This window comes from Ambystoma mexicanum, chromosome 8, assembly GCF_040938575.1.
Source record: "Ambystoma mexicanum isolate Mex_15411 chromosome 8, UKY_AmexF1_1, whole genome shotgun sequence".
In the NCBI taxonomy this organism is placed as follows: domain Eukaryota; kingdom Metazoa; phylum Chordata; class Amphibia; order Caudata; family Ambystomatidae; genus Ambystoma; species Ambystoma mexicanum.
Window position 1 is genome coordinate 583,427,309 of NC_090929.1, and position 16,754 is coordinate 583,444,062.

General features: G+C 43.0%; 1 protein-coding gene across 8 annotated transcripts in view; it reads right to left on the bottom strand.

The window, feature by feature from the left end:
* The window catches only part of CHD5 (chromodomain helicase DNA binding protein 5), a 2,731,226-nt gene that overhangs the window by 1,838,586 nt on the left and 875,886 nt on the right, over positions 1-16,754 (bottom strand). For all 8 annotated transcript variants that reach the window (XM_069610277.1, XM_069610279.1, XM_069610280.1 and 5 more), the window contains one exon: positions 7,640-7,771. In XM_069610277.1, coding sequence (XP_069466378.1) covers positions 7,640-7,771 — 132 coding nt within the window. The remainder of the gene's footprint in view (positions 1-7,639; positions 7,772-16,754) is intronic.

Below are 16,754 nucleotides of genomic sequence, written 5' to 3' on the forward strand. Positions count from 1 at the left end.
CACTCGAGCCACTATTGGAGCCAAATTGGATTATTGTAATGCTCTCCTTGCAGGCACTTCGGCCAAAAATCTAAACAGGCTCCAAATAGTCCAAGACAATGCGCTTGGAGAAACCCCTAGTATCCCTAAAAGAGACCACGTCACGCAGGCTAGGTGGGCCGCCCACTGGCTCCCAGTTAAAGAGAGGATTAACTTTAAGACCCTCACTTTAACGCACAAATGCCTCAGCTTCTATGCTCCACCCTACCTATCTGAAACTATCACTAGGGACACCTCCTTGCGTCCCAGAAGAAGTCACTACGCCAACCAACTACGTGTACCTCCCAACAAAAGAGCAAACGCAGGAGGTAGTTTTCCTCATCTAGCACCCAAACTCTGGAATGCCCTACCTAATGCACTCAGAGCCGGAACCTCCCTCGCAGCCTTCCGCAAGACCCTCAAAACTACACTGTTCAACTAACTCTCCCCTGACTTCCTTCCACCACCCTCCAACCCCCACTCCTCTTGTGTTCCTGTCCTTTTTACCGCTCCGTATCATGTAACTAAGTATTTTTTCTTCTGTAACAAACAATTATCTTAGTAACAGCGCCACACTGCCTCAGGGCTGATGCACGCTTTATAAATGTTAATACATAAATAAATAATAAGTAAACTACAGAGTTGGGGAGGTGAGGCCAAGCCTGTGGTATCAACCTTGACTTGTGAATCAAAGCAGCAGAGACAGTAAAGGAATGCACACAACCAGTGAGTTAGCGAAAGACATGAAAGGCCAGTTTGTGTCAAGGAAAGATTGAAGCTGCAACAGTGTATCTCACAATTGAAGGTTGTGTGCGTGCTGATGAGACACAAAAGAAAGCAAACCAGTAGTGAACTTTAAAGTTACCGATAACTGTGAAGCCAGTGATACAAAGTAGCAGAGTGGTCAGGTGAAAGGAAATAAAAATAGCCCACTCAAAAGTCCAAGCGAAATGTCTGATGTGTTGTTACAAAGCGGCAAAGTGACCAAACTCTGAAATGTGCAATGGGCAAGATTAATTTCATCGAAAGGGGAAAATAAAAAGTGTTTGCTTTAAGAGAAAGATTTTGTTTAACTTTTCTGATTGTGTTATAGAACTACCATGACCAAGAAACACTGGGGCAAATACCATAAGGGAGAGCTGAAGTGAAAGTCGAAGTGGTCCTGCAGAGGTCTATGGAAAAAGCCTTGTACACTCGAAAGTCTTCGACATCAGTGGCAGGTCCAAGCCCCACTGAGGGAGACCTGGAATATGAAATAAGTGAGGGGAAGGGAACCCCTAACAAATGTGAATGAAGCTTGGGGAAGGGAACCCCTGCAAGGTCTGTGCCCGGCTGAGGGAGATCTACGTTGAATCAGGTACTTTTTGTTGAAAGGTCCGAACCCAACAGAGGGAAACCTCAGTGAGCAATTGATGCCTTGAGAGGTCCGAGCCCATCAGAGGGAGACCTGCATGAACTTTTGTAGAATTGTGAAAGAACTTTTAGAAAACTGGAATAAGTGACTTTAATGTGGAAGGCCAAGCGGGCCTCGACCCACGTTTTGACCTGCCCTTTTTTTGAGAAACTGAGCCAGAGTGTGTCATCCTGTTTACGTGGGCCACCTCACGCCGTGCTGTCCAACATGGGGAGGAGAGCTGACTCAGCCACCTTTATCCTTTATTTATTTATTTTACATTTTTAAAGCGCTCACATAGCCCGTAGGCATCGAGGCTCTGTTATAGGAATTGTTGTTTTTTTAGTTGCGTAATTGTTTTTTTTTGTCTTATTTGCATATTTATAACGCGGTTAAACACCCAGAGGTTTCTATGCGCGGACCCAGGGATCGAACCTGTGTTGCTTCGTGTCGTCTTGCTTCCAAGGCGCGCACGTTGCCGCTGAGCTATCCTCCCGGGATTTATGTTATAATACTGGCTTTCCTTTGCATACACATTCCCCTTTACACAGTTTTTGTATAAGAAATAGGGCAGGCATTAGGTTTTATTAGTATAGGCCATTTTGATTTGAAATAGGGTGACTAGGACTGTGTTTTCTTTATTATTTGATGGTAGAGACTACTCCCATCATAGCTATAGGGCAAAGTAGGAGTTTTTCAAAAACCGCCAGAATTCAATAAAGGGTTTGAAACTTGTAACTCTTGTGTCAGTGTCATACTTGTGATAGCATATCTCCCTTACACATCACATTGGCTGGCAGAATCACTGAGATAGGTGCTTTTTCTGTAGCAAGACCAACTTTGTTCAAATGAGGAGCAGCTTAATCTTTTAAACATGAAAAGGACAGGGTCGTTTTATTTTCCAAAGGACATAAGATGTTTTAAACCAGGGAACATTGTTGCTTTGTAGTTATCCGTAAAAGGGAGTAAAGCCTCTTTGTTAGTTCTTTGAGAGTGGATTAGGTCTATCGTCACTTTGACATTATTATGTAGGTCTGATTCCTCTTCAACCTGGCACCCAGAGGAGATAAATCAAGAGTATGCCAGCTCCTTGAGCAAGACTCATGAAGCTCATTTGTCAGAGCCCCATAAACCACACTTTTGTGAATCATTTTTGTGTGCTCCTTTTGGGTCACTAAGAGAAAATATTTGTTGTAAGTGTACTAAAACAAGTAGCTAATAACTGACTGCTATATTAGTTTGCCAATAAAAACAGACATTGCAGAATTTGTCTGAAGTCTGGTTTTCTTTGTCTTGTTGTCAAATCCAGCTAGCTTGGGTGTAATTGTTGTGTGATATTATAAACATTTTACATAGTATGTTAAGCTGTCCAGTCCACGCTTAGACACCTCTGGGTATTTAAGTGTGTTATAAACACGCAACTAAGACGAAAAAAAATAAATAAATACGCAACTAGCAAAAATATTCCTGTAACAGCACCTCGATGCCCGCGGGCTGTGTGAGCGCATTAAAAATGCAAATAAGTAAAAGTAAAAGAGATGTTTTGCTGCTGACAGAGACTAGGATAACTTTCCATAGTATCATATTGCAAACTCAAATTGAATATAGGAACATCTTTATGCTAAGGAGATGAGTTAATGATTTTTTGTGTGCCCACTCTGCTTTGTGCATCTATGAGCACAGCATAAAAGTACAAAGGTAGAGCACAGCATAGACAGAGAATAATAGTGGGTGAACCTGTACCCTAAAAGGTAGGCCCCAAGTCTGCTAGGATTAGTTCATGAAGCAGAGGCATTTAAAGATTCCCCCTTCCATATAGGTAACGTTGAGGGACTTTACTACTGTGTGCTCTAGCAAAAACACCAGACATGTTGGTATGATTTAGAGCCTCTGGAGTTGGTGAATCGGGTATGCTGTAAGACCCAAGAAGGCCCTACAGGAGTGCTCAATTTGGGATGTCACCAGCTGAACGAAACCCTGAACTATATTATGAATTTATTTAGTAAGGACTGGAGCTCCAAAAAGCAAGAGGAACGTGGGAGTGAAGCCAAATTACGTCCAAGTAATCCTCATCAAACCTAGGCCTATTCATCCTTATCAAAGCCCTTAAATCTCTTAAACCAAGAGATTTGACTCTACCTGATTGGGGGCTTGGGAGTTCAACTGTGAATAATAATATAATAATATACTGTATTTTATACGGCGACTCATGCCAGGATTTGAACCTCTAAAGTGCACGTTGGTGTCATGTTTGAGGCAAACACTTAACTCCTGAGGTATCCCCTTAGACTGCTGTACAGCTTCTCCTACAGTTCAGATATACTTCAAACAATGGAAAAAAGGATCATTATTTTGTGTAGTGGGAACCTCTTGGTTCAGTAGGTTGTGGAATATTTTTATCCACGCCACTGCGCCACACTGCACCCCTTTGCCAATGGGGAAAGAAAACTGTCAAAATTGAGGAAATAACCCTGTGCGCGCCAAATCTGAAAAATTGCGCATGGTGCATAAACCACCAAAGAGCTGCACACCCTGCGACACGCACAGGCAAAGTTGGTGTAAAAACAGAAATCGCTGCTGTCATCTGTCATCTGTCACTGTCACTTCAAACAAGGCCACAGAAGGGTAAAATCCGAAAATGCTATTAAATACAGTTTCCTAATCAATGGAAATCTTCAAAGTGCTTTTTCGGCGCTAAATTCAGTCATTTTCCCCAGTTAATTATTGAAAGGAGAGTGTGCTGAAATCATGGATTATCCAGGCAGTAGGAGGAATCCAGGCCTCACCGACTGACAGCTACATAAGAAAATTAACTGTCAAACCCTGTTTAAAAGTGTTTCTATTTCTTGATTAAAATGGTAAAAATAGCCTCTGTTGGTGAAGGGCTAATTCTTTTAAAATGTTTAAATCCTTTATAAACTGTGTTTATATTTTATATGGGAAATGAAAAAACTTTAATGTCAAAGGGCCCAGTCTGGGAACAATCCATTATGTAATTCTGATCTGATAGCCTGGCCTGGGAAAACTGACATCTCTGCTTGACACTTCCTTGAGAACAGAAAGGCTGATGGCTGTTAATGGTTCCCGCATAATGAAAACAAAGAAGGCCTCAGACATTTGTCTCCTAGCTGACCAAAGGACAAAGGAAGGCTTGGACACCCACCTTCCTAAAGGAGAGGACGGATGTAGAGGAGGTTTCTCAGTGAACTTCAAACGACTGGCCATTTGCTCACTTTGAAAGTAAGAAAAAAAAACCTGGACTGGATTTTGAATGGAAATTACTTGTTTTTGCTTCAGACCTTTATGACATTTAACAGGACAGCCAAAATAAGTAGACAAGTGAAAAATACAAACTTATAAATCTTAACTCATGCTAGACAGTTGAAGATGTGGTAGGAGTCCGTACTATAAAGGAACCAAAGATAAACTAAAACACTGATTGTGGCAAAACTATAAATGTTGCTAGTTTAAGATTGTATGTACATGATCCCCTGATCAGCGCCCAAAGATGTATCAAATTAGAAATGATTAATCCAAAGTGTTATGGGTAAAATTGATAAAAATCCATAGAATGACCAATACAGCTATCACAAAGATGGGAAGGGGATGTAAATGTAGATAATCGAGTATAAAGTATATGTGTACAATTTTATGAGGGTACATAATGGTAGAAATGTACATTTGTGCAAAAGTATGTTTTGGGTAAAAATCCAGGTGGGAGTTCCTAAATCATGTCATAAGATGACAGCTCTGTTTAGACTGCCAACCAGGACAAAGCACACGCCAGTAGCCACTCACAGACATGGGATGTGTTTTGAAGTTCTTCCCACACCATAAACTGGGGGTTGGAATTTGTAATGTATAAATATAGAAGTTTGACTACACAAAAGGGACTGCTTCCAGAACAGACTGCTTCCAGAACACACTGATTTCAGAACCCTTCCAGATGTCCGTGCAGCACCTTATTCCAGAACTCTTCAACTTGTAGCTGACTCCAGAATTCTTGAAAGATCCAGATTTCTTTGCAGAATCCAGACTCTAGCATTGCAAAATTATTGCTAGCCTGACCGAAATGCAAACAATCCAAAGTTGAAGGGATTTAATTCTGATTCATCTTGTCTTGCGACCACTAAGGCTTGCCCACTGAAAACTTGCATCCTGCTATCTACCGTGTCCAGTAACCAGAAGGGCCCTTCCAAATCCAGGCTGAGGTGCAGTCCAGTTGACCAAAACCACCTTGCTGATCAAATCCCGCTAGAGGTGCCTTGTTGCGGTAGACCAGATCGAATTTATTGAGCAGAGCTGACGGTCCAATTTAATAACTTCTTCTGTCAGTATTAACAGGAAGAACAGTGACCCTTGGTATATCTGCATTGTATTATCCCTATCTCAACCCATCCCATCTTTAATTCAGAACTCCAGTAGTGTTAGAATCCTCATTGCCCTGATTGTAAGATCCATCTGTGGCATTCTCTTTTTCATAGTCATAATATATAGTGTAATCAAACCCATCCGTCATTTTCAAAAGCACATTTTTGTTTTCAATTTCGCGCCTATTTTGCAAAAATGCCTCTCACTAAAACCTCTATAACTCCTTCAGTTCTCAAGACAGAAATGAAATTTCAACTCTCACTGAGTTTTTCTTCAATATTGCATAGTAAAAGTTTGCCGCACATTTGCAAAATTCCCAAGTTTACATGTGTCATTTCCCCATTTCAAAGTGCTTTTTCCATCCCATCCTGATCTCAAGTGTGTATTGTTGTTTATATTATAGCTTATGTATGTGAGGACCTGATTAGTGTTGCTTTCTTTAGAACTTGTCTCCATTTAAGCATTTTTGCACCTTTTTGCAGTCTTTCACAAAGCCATTTTTCATCTGCCAGTTTACAAGTGTCATTTGCCAAAACGGGTTTCCTCTCTTGTTTAGGGAAGGAAGATTGCCTATAACTATTGTGTTTCATTTCTGAAAACCTGCTGATTACTCGCATTGGTGTAGGACTGCTCAATTGTATTTAAACAAAACTTTGCAGGGGGAACATTAACGTAAACGCTATATGTGTGCAAAACAAACTGTTCTTTTTCCCTGTGTTTTTGATTTGGCTCCTTATAAGTGAATTCAATTGCTTTGCTTATCTTTCTAAATTGTATTATCACCCTTTGGGTGATTGCTGCCCCATATATATCTATATTAAACTTATGTGTGATGGAATATTAAATAAATAAATACATCTTTACCTTTACAAACTAGGCTGATTCCTGGTTCAGTGTGACCTGGGGGATATTTTGAGGAGGGTGTGATATGAGTGGTATATCATTCAGAATATTGAACTTATAGAGAAAAATAAAATAAGGGTTTCATTTGCGCACAACATACTAGGCGAGACTTGGGTGTGTGCCTGAGTGAAATCCCTTACGCTGTCACAATGATGTAAGACTAGGATTAATAAGGATTACCTAGAAGTTACTAGGGCATTGCAATGATTGAGGAATGTGTTGCATGTGATAAATGCCAATGGCTATTGTTTGTATATTTGCTGACAATGCTGAAAACCTGGCTGGAGTTTCCCATTGGGTGAGTCAACAAGTCCAGTCCATCGACTGATCCAAGACCATTTCGAGATCTGTTGAGCTTTTGTGGAAGGGCAACAAGACCCACTCAAGGACTTTATCATCTATGTAGACATGTCTGTAATGTGCCATCATTTAAAACATCATAAATCATTTCAGTGGTGTCTGAACCCCAATAGAGGCCAGCCAGACCTATTGAAGAAGACCTGTCTTTATGTGGGTGCTCAAAATGAATTACGGAAACAGATTAACACAGAAGTTAAGCATATTTATCAAATCAAACATTTTGTATGAGAATTTGTATGACCGTATCCTGCCCAGCCTCAATCCTTAGTAACCTTTGGCACAGTTTTGAAACAAATACTAACATTCTTGAGTCAAATGTGGACTGGGTTCAAATGTGTTAAGAAGCTTTATGTCCCAACTAGCATTGTTAAAATTGCATCAACCATTGAATTCTGTAGGCAAACGTTAAAGGAATCTCAAAGGTCTCCTTTTGTAACAAGACACATGGCTTTGAAAATATGTGTTAACATTTCGGCTTCCTCACCATGCATTTTGTGTCTTATTTGGAACCCATATTTTGCTGCTGTTAACCTAGTAGGTCACATAAGTCTAAGTTACCCTTTCATTTCTTCTCTCAGATTCCTAACGACGTACCTGTGGTTCCAATACGACACTTTCAAGTCTTCATAGTATGGAATGTCAATATCGTCAATCTCCCATGTGCATTGATCATAAGGCAAGTCTTTCCACTTGATCAGGTAATGTACATCTCCCTTTTTGTCAAAGCTGGAACAGAGAATTTAGAGAAAATGCTGACATTATGGTACAATGGGTAGCACATTACGCTGTATTGCTCAGTGTTTCCACTTTCAACACTATTACGATTATTTCTTACTACAGGAATATGTATATGTCACTGTTTTGTGAATGTGAATTGCAAACTAAGACTGCTCTCGTTTGCTTTTTTTTCATCTAGTATGGTGTTTCTATTGAAACCTCATTATAACACAAAGGGGGGATTAATGACCCAGAATTATTCTTGCAGCTAATGTAAAACTATGTTATATGGTGTTCATTTAGTGATTCTAAATTAACACTCTTCAGAGTGCTTTCCTGTTCAATGTGTTTGATTGTAGAGATGAGAATATTCACATCAAAAATACCTTTTTTTTTAAAGAGTCAGACATTTTTCAAAAAAGACGCATACAAATACAAAATCACAATTGTGTTAACATGCATCAAAGACAAAACAGCATTAAAATCCCAAATTAGAACTATCATTACACAAAAATGTAGACAAATCATTCATCTTAAGAAGTCTAGAGGATTGATGCAAAATTCTAAATACATTGAATGTATCCACCATCTGATACTAATTAATGATGCCCTGATCAGTGCTCTGAGATGTACAGATTGTTCCAGTTAGATGTATACAGAAAATGGTGTGCACATAATCACCATTAGCAATAAAGTAGACAATGCTACATGAGCCTGACAACTGCTACGTTCTCTGTGGATAGTCAGTAGATGTTTCTCCCTTAGATTTGCATAGGACAAACTATTTTGAAGTGCATGAAATGCTCTAGACTTCCAAACACAAAATCGCAAAGTCCCTTGGTTACCATTCTCCACTACTCCACTACTCAGAGATATTCTTTCTTTCCTCACTTTCCTCTAGAAGCTCACTGTCTCCAGAGTTCTGGTCCTCTCTAGGCTGGACTACTGCAACAACCTCTTTCTAAATCTTCATGCCTCTACTCTCTGACCTCTACAACTTATCCAGAACAGGACTGCAAGACTTATCCTTGGCCTCAAGCCAAGGGATCATATTTCGCCAGCTCTGAAATCTCTTCATTGGCTCCCTGTGGTGGTAAGGATCAAGTTCAAGACCCTTTGCATCGTCCACAAGGCTTTCTGAGGCATGGGACTACACTACATCCAACTCTCTCTTCCTAAACATCCCCCTTCTCGAGCTCTCCGCTCATCCACCTCCAACTCTCTGAGGGTCAGTCGCTTTTTCAAGCAAAGAGTTGGTGGTAAATCTCTTTTTTCAGCTGGGGCCTCCCTCAGGAACAGCCTCCCTGCCTCTCTCAAACTCAAGCAGAACCACCTTCAGTTCAACCAGCAACCCAAGACCTTCCTTTTGCTTCTGCTTTCTCTCTTCCTCTCCCCTGCTGATGTCTCGATTGCTCCACCCACTGGTCACCTGGCTACACTCTGAACTTGGGCCCATGCTCCTGTATGTCCAGTTGCCAGTTTCACTGCCTCCTGGATCTCCCAGCACTTGTGGTCTGGATCTGCAACCCTTCAGTCCCCTCGCTCTGCACTTATAAGCCACCCACTGGTTGCACTTAATGAGTAACATGCTTTAGCCACCCGCTGGCTGCACTTTAGTTACCTGTACTTCTCCCCTTCCCCTGCCCCCCCTCAGCACTTCTCCCTCTCTTCCGCGATCTGAATGACATAAGTCCTAGTAAGATCGTTGGTTTTGTCCTCCCTCTGTTTCCCCCTCCTTGCCTTGTCGCGCCTAGAAACACTTGTGTACAGGCGCGTTGTAAATGCCATATTATATCATATTATACCATGTACAAGTGATAGATGTTAATCGGTGGATGTTCAATCAGAATGCAACCAAGGAAGCAATTAGCCTCAGTTTGGAAACCAAGCTGTGTATTGCTCTGGGTCTATGTATCTTTTGAAAATAAAGCAACTTTGAACTGAACTTGTATGTCTCATTATACTCTGTTCCATTTATCCTTAAATTGAGTTACTTGTAATTGACTCTATTCACTAAGGTAGTGGTTATGCTTCTTCGATTTTTATTAAAACTTTAACAGCCCAATTTTCCTGAGCTCTATTTTATCTTTTTTAATCAATTACTCTTGGTGTGTACATTTAAGGTAAAAAATAGACATTATGCATTGTTTTGACTATTTCAGATTCTTACTGTCATGAAGCCGGTGGTCTTCACAAAGGACACAGCTCATGGATTTCTTTATTCGGGACTATGTATAACTAGAAAAGGGTCAGAATGACAAAAAGTATTCATAGTTCAAAAGAGTTCTCCAAATGTCTCCCGGTGTCATTCACAATCTCTTGTACAGGGACGCTCCTTTGTATGATATCTTGGTGGGAGAGTTGCCATCTGAGGGTCGCCGATAAGTGGGTAGAATTACCAAAATGCTGCTAGTAATCTTATTGCAGCCTCTTCTTGAGCAGGTTTCACACCTTCTCCCTAAAATGAGATAGGCCTGGGGTGTGTCTAGGTTCCTGATTGGGCTCTTAGGTCTTAAATCTATACCTTTCAAACCCATCTTCCTACCCTCCTTGCCAAGCTGATGTTCAGTCCTACTTAGGGGCATGGGGCTAGAACTTGTTACTAGGCTTAGAGGTAGCTTTCATTTAACCTCCTCCATGTTCTGCAATGTGCTTGTTCCTCTTCCCACTTCTCCCAGAAAACATAGACTTGTGTTTTTTACTATCCATCAGGCATTTCCCCCTGCCTCCAAGGGACTACTCACCCTCCCTCTCCCTCACTTCCTGTTTCTTCTCCTCACCTCCACCCGTCTCTGCTTCCTCTTTCCAACTACTCTGCCTTTCTCACTTGTGGTGGTCCCCTGGTTTCCCTCTTCTTCACCTCCTCTTTCCCTTTCCCCCTCATTCCCACCTTTTGACTATTTAACTCCTTCACCCTCTGATTGTCTCCCCTCCTTCTGCTCATCCAGCTCCTCCTGTGGGCTCCCTTTGCCCTCTCTACTCTGTCTATGCGCTACTTGAGATTTGCCCTCAATGCCATATTCTTTTTCTTTAACAGTTATTCTTACAGGGCGATCCAAATCGTAACCACATTTTAATAGTAACTCTGCATTCCCCCTAACAAGAGAGGCCACCTCGGAAGTATAACAGTGCACTCTAGTTAGTGGCAGGGACTACTCCTCTATTTGCTCCACATATTCCAAATCTGCACTTTTCAGAACTCTCAATGCAGGCTGATGGTTAAACGATTGTAAAATGGAGCCACGGTTCACAGGTAATTTCTCATCATCGAACAGGCATGAGATCGTAAAGGAGGTAGTTGGTAAAGGTTCACGTCACCCGATGTCTAAACTACTATTAGGTCCTTTCAGAGCTACTATTGCCTCCTTCACATCCTCAAGAATCTGATCATCTATTGGGTACGACTCATCCATAGATGTGTCCTGGATACTACAATTATTCTCTGTAACAGTCTCCATAGTCTGTAACGCCTGTTACTCATTTTCCCTGCTCTTCTCTTTAGCACCAGGTAGCCAGCTCGTTAGGTTGCCCATTTTGTTTTAAGCTTTTTTTATATGTTGGCAGCTTTCTTAGTGGCTTTTATATAGACTGCTTGCCCTTTTAATTTGGTGTGCTAGCTGGTTCATCCATCACTCTCACATGGGAAGTTTATACTTTTCTTAATCTAACTTCTTTTTTCCCACCTTTTTCAATTTCCTATGCTCTTTCCTTGATGGTATAGTATCATAAACCGGTTCCACTGATTCCCCGGCTATCTCCTCCAATATATCCACCTCCAATGTTGTCGACTGCAGTATTTCATCAATGGTTGCCTCTAACTCATCTGTCAATTCTGCAGCATTTTTTTTTTACTTTATTTTATTGAGAGTCATATAGGCACCAACACAGTTACAGGTATGTCACAAGTAATACAATATTATAATATCAACAAATATCCCATAAGGGAAACGTTGGCTCAAGGTGTAGATGAGGGGGCGAAATCACCATCATACAGCATGTCACACAAATAGCTTCTGAACGGAGCCCAGATGTCCTTGTGGCAGCTAGTCGCTGATACAGTTAATACACATTGTTCTTCACATCCATTAACCAATGTTAGGTCACGAAAAAATCGTCAATACGGGGTGCATTCATGGTTTTCCAACATTTCAATATGCAACATTTCACAACGGCACAGGTTACATAAAATAGACGGCTGGTGGTTTCAGCCACCTTGCCAATGTCCCCGAACAAGTACTTTAAGGGGGACAGTGATGCAGGGATTGATGTAATTTTTTCAAGGATATCTGCGACTAAGGCCCAGAACGTAACAATGCCCAATACATGCTGAAGGCGCCCGCATTCGGTGCACCACATTTCAGACATTCCCCTGTGCAGTCCACCACAAACTTAGCCAGTTTAGCAGGGGTGTAATGGAGTTGGTTAAGAATCTTAAATTGTATCAGTCGTAGCCCAGAGTTCAAAGACACAGATTTGGTAAGTTGGCAGTATCTGATCCACTGTTCCTTGCTCAATGTCATACCCAAATCTGCTTCCCAAGTCCATTGTTTGGCATTTAAAGAGCAAGAGTGTGACTGCACTATGCCATACAAGTTTGAAACCCCCTTCTTCTTCCCATCAATTGCCGTCATGGCACGCGTGCACTCATGGGTTAGCAACTTTGCAGCAAACGCGGCCCTCGTGCGATAGTACTGAAGCTGTTTGAGTTTTCCGCCTCCCACAGTAACAACAAAATCCTCCAGACTAACATAAATGCCCCCAGGGAATATATCTTGAATTTTCAGTTGTTTGGACAGGTCCCACACTATTTTCAGTGCTTTGTCGAAAGTGGGAGAGATACCGGGAAAATGCCAGAGTGGAACTTCAGGATCGTAGGGAACCGTCACCCCGATTCTCCTGTATATCTTGGACCATGCATGTGTAGTAGTAGACACGGGGTCGAACTTACATGGGTCGTTGTGGCTGGGGCTGAAAATGACAGATGGAACATCGGAAGGAGAGGCTGCAAGTTTCTCGACAGTAATATGTGTGGTAGTATCGCCTGGGTCGAACCAGTGTTTGGCAAATTGGGCTTGGGCGACCAGATAATATAATTCGAAGTTCCGAGCTGCAATGCTGCCACTTGAATATGGCTCAACCAGTTTGACCCATTTCATCCTTGCGGTCCCTCCCCCACATAGAAATGAAGCAGCAAGTGATTGGAGCTTTTTAAAGAAAGCTTTGCCTGGCCAGATGGGAGCATTGCCAAAATAGTAAAGCAGTTTAGGGAGCACAATCATTTTAAGGAGCGCTACGCGCCCATAAAGGGAGATAGGGAGCTTCGTCCACAGATGAAGTTTGGCTGTGAGTGTCTGTAGAAATTCCTCATGATTATCCGCATATAGTGTATGTTTGTCTCTGGACACGATGATGCCCAGATAGCGGACCCGAACCGGGGACCATTTAAATCTGCTAATATTAGATAGGTTTTTTTGTGGCTGGGTTAAGCGGGAACAGTTCAGATTTGGAAATATTGATCTTATATCCAGAATAACTCCCAAACTTGTGGATGTCGGCCATGATTGGTTTCAGGATAGTCTCGGGGTCTCAAACATACAGCAAAGTGTTGTCCGCATAAATGGAAATTATCTGTGGAGGGCCAGGCATTCTAATGCCTCTGTGTGATTGGTTCTTCTGGACACACTCCACCATGGGTTCGATTGTAAGAGCAAACAATATGTGGGAGAAAGGACAGCCCTGCCTGCCTGGTATGCCTGTCCAGTGAAAAGAGAGAAGAAAGAGTGTGATTAGTGAGAACTCTCGTCCCCGGGTTGGTGCAGAGTAGCCGGACACATTTAAAAAGTACGTCCCCAATCCGAAGCATTCAAGCCCCGAAAACATATAGGACCAGGAGAGCGAATCAAATGCCTTCTCAGCGTTAAGTGCAGCAATCGCTGCATTTGCATTGGGGTCAATCTGTGCCATCACCCCAAACAAACTGCAAAGGTTCAGGGCTGTGGAACGCATAGGGATGAATTCTGACTGGTCAGGGTGGACCAGTGTGGGCATATATGGGAGGAGTCAAGCGGGCAGAATTTTGGTGAAAAGTTTGCCATCAGTGTTGATCAGAGAAAGAGGCCTGTATGATGACATATCATGGGTGGGGCGTCGGGGTTTCAGGAGTACAGTTCTAATTGCCTCCCGAATAGAGTCCGGGAGCGTGCCTCGGTCAATAGCTTCCTCCCACACATTCAATAAGATAGGGGCTAGTTTCTCTTGGAAAGTCTTATATAGTTCAGCCCCTAGGCCATCAGAACCTGGGGCCTTCCCGGACGTTAAGGCCCTAATGGCCCCAGTTATCCCTTCTAGTGTGATGGGCAAGTCTAACGTGGATCGCGTATCAGGGGAGAGGTCAGGGAGCCCTAGCCCCCGTAAAAACAAGGATGTTTCCTCATCCAATCTTTCGTCATGGTTAGAGTACAGGGTTGTGTCAAATTGATTGAATGTGGCATTTATGTCTTCTTCCCGATTTATCACCTCCCCTTGTATCATCAGGACACTAGCAATGGAGTTATGGTAGTTTTCAGCTTTAAGCATGTTGGCCAAAAATGTGCCTGCTTTATTGCTCTCGCCGTATCTATGGGCCCTGGCTGGGGTAGCCATGTACTGTACTTCTCTGTCAGCAAGTTTATTAAATTCGCCCAGTAATTTGTGTATGGTTGCAAGGGTATCTTTATTATGGGTGTTGCTGTAATCCTGTTTGAGTATCGTCAGCTGAGACTCCACCTGGCCTAATTCTTTTCTGATCGAGGCCAGCAGCCCTGTGGTCTTGGACATGAGGATGCCCCGTAACCACACCTTGAACATTTCCCACAGTGTCGCATGTGACCGCACAGTGCCCTCATTAATCTCAAAGAATTCCTCTAGTTCTATCTAGAGGTATTTGCACACATTAGGATTTTTGAGGACAGCTGGGGGCATCCTCCAACGTTTAGCGCATGGGGGGAGACCGCTCAGTACCAAGCTAAGGGAGATTGGAGAGTGGTCTGGGAGAGTATGGGGATGAATATTGCATGCTAACACCGCATCAGAGAGAGATGAATTAATGAGCCAATAGTCTATATGAGATTCAGAATCGTGGACAGAGGAATAGTGCGTACACCTTTTGTGCAATGGATCGAGCATGCACCAAGCATCTATTAGGGGGATCTGTAGCATTATTTGTTGCGAAGTAGTGGCCACCCTTGTGAGCTTGCGGGGTGCCATGGAAGATCTGTCTTGCGTTGTATCTAGGATGGTTTTGAAGTCACTGCCCCACAACACTAGAGTGTCATCCAGTGGAGTGAGCATGTTCAGTACTGTCCTGTAGAACTCCGGGTCGTCCACATTCAGACCATACGTGTTAACCAGTACCACTGAGCGGTTTGCAATCTACCCTCACACCAACACAAATCTACCCAGAATGTTGATCATACTTTTCAGGTATCGGAACCCCAATGGTGGATGTATTAATGTGAAAACCCCCCTGGATTGTTTTGAATACCCTGTGTAATATCGAAGTGTCCCCAGCATGCATTGAAGCCAACATTTGCATTTTTAAGTGTGTGCGTCTCATGGATCATCAGTGTCTGTGGGTTATGTCTTGATACATATGCTGCCACCTTCCTGGCCTTAGCAGGGTTGTTTAGGCCCCGTATATTCCAGGAGAGCAGTCTAACTGTTAACCCACCGTTCGCACTCCCATCATGTGCCATTCATGCCTGTTACATTTATTATATGTTTGATATACATGTATAGGTTAGGCACTTTCTGCAGCGACATAACCCTCAGTTTTCAACCATTTAACAACCTAAACTAAGCCCTGCCTAGTGCCAGGGGTAGAACATCTCAATCCCCGCCCTCTGCCTCCACCCGCAACATCAACCCCAACACGATGATGACATCCCCCTTTAAACTTGCAGAACTTTCCGGAGGTGCGTATGTTGCGGCCCACAACCGCCATAGCTGGACGCATCCGATCCAGCACAACATATCAGTATTAGTTCAGTGTCACCCAGACACTACATTCTACAATGCAGAAAAAGGATATTGTTCTCAGCATTGATCAGTCCACTGAGTCTCTTGTGTCCACTTAAGGTTGCGGAGGCCTGTTCTGGTCTGGTCCACGCTCCCGTGGTGACAACAGGGTTTAAGCCTCAATATAGTCCATTGCAGCAGGATGTTAAAAAAAAATGTGCTTGGCCACCGTGTTGTATATGTAGCTTCACCAGGAAGATCAATGCATACGGAATATATTGCAGTCACAGCTGCCATTTAACTTGCTCATATGATCTTCTCTGGGCCTGCACTCCAGCGGGGAAGTCCGGATAGATGTATATATTGTCCCCGTCATGATGAAGGGGCCCCATCTCTCTCTGCAGCCTGAGAACAGGATCTCTGTCCCTGTAGTTGAGTAGTTTGGCGATAATAGTATGGGCAGGGGCACTGGGCTTAGGCACGGGGGCCAGTGTTCGTTGGGCTCTTTCCACAAAGAAGTGATCCGAGGAGAATGCAGCACCGAAGAGGGATTTTAACAGCGCCTCAACATGCATTTCGATAGGGCCTTTACAAGAGGATTCTGCCATGCCCACAATGCGAATACTGTTCCTCTGGGCCCTGGGTTCCAGGTCATCACACTTGCTGCGCATTTTGGCCATCTCTCCCTTTAACTTGTTGATGTCTGGGGTGTTTTGACCAATTGAGTCTTCATTAGTGCGGATCCTGGCCTCGGCTTCTGTCACCCGGGTGCTCTCCTTGTCGAGGCGAGCCTTCAGAGACCCAATGCTGGTAACAATATCGTCCAGCTTAACATTGACTGCAAGGAACCCGCTTTGCATGGTGGCGAGGAGGTGGTCATCTCTAGAGGTGTTTGCGGACATTGTTGGAGGGTCTTCACGCCATTGCAGCTGGGTTTTGGCTGTTCGTGAATGAGTCTATCGGTCCTATTTCCTTTTTCCTGTCCCCGGCACCCTTT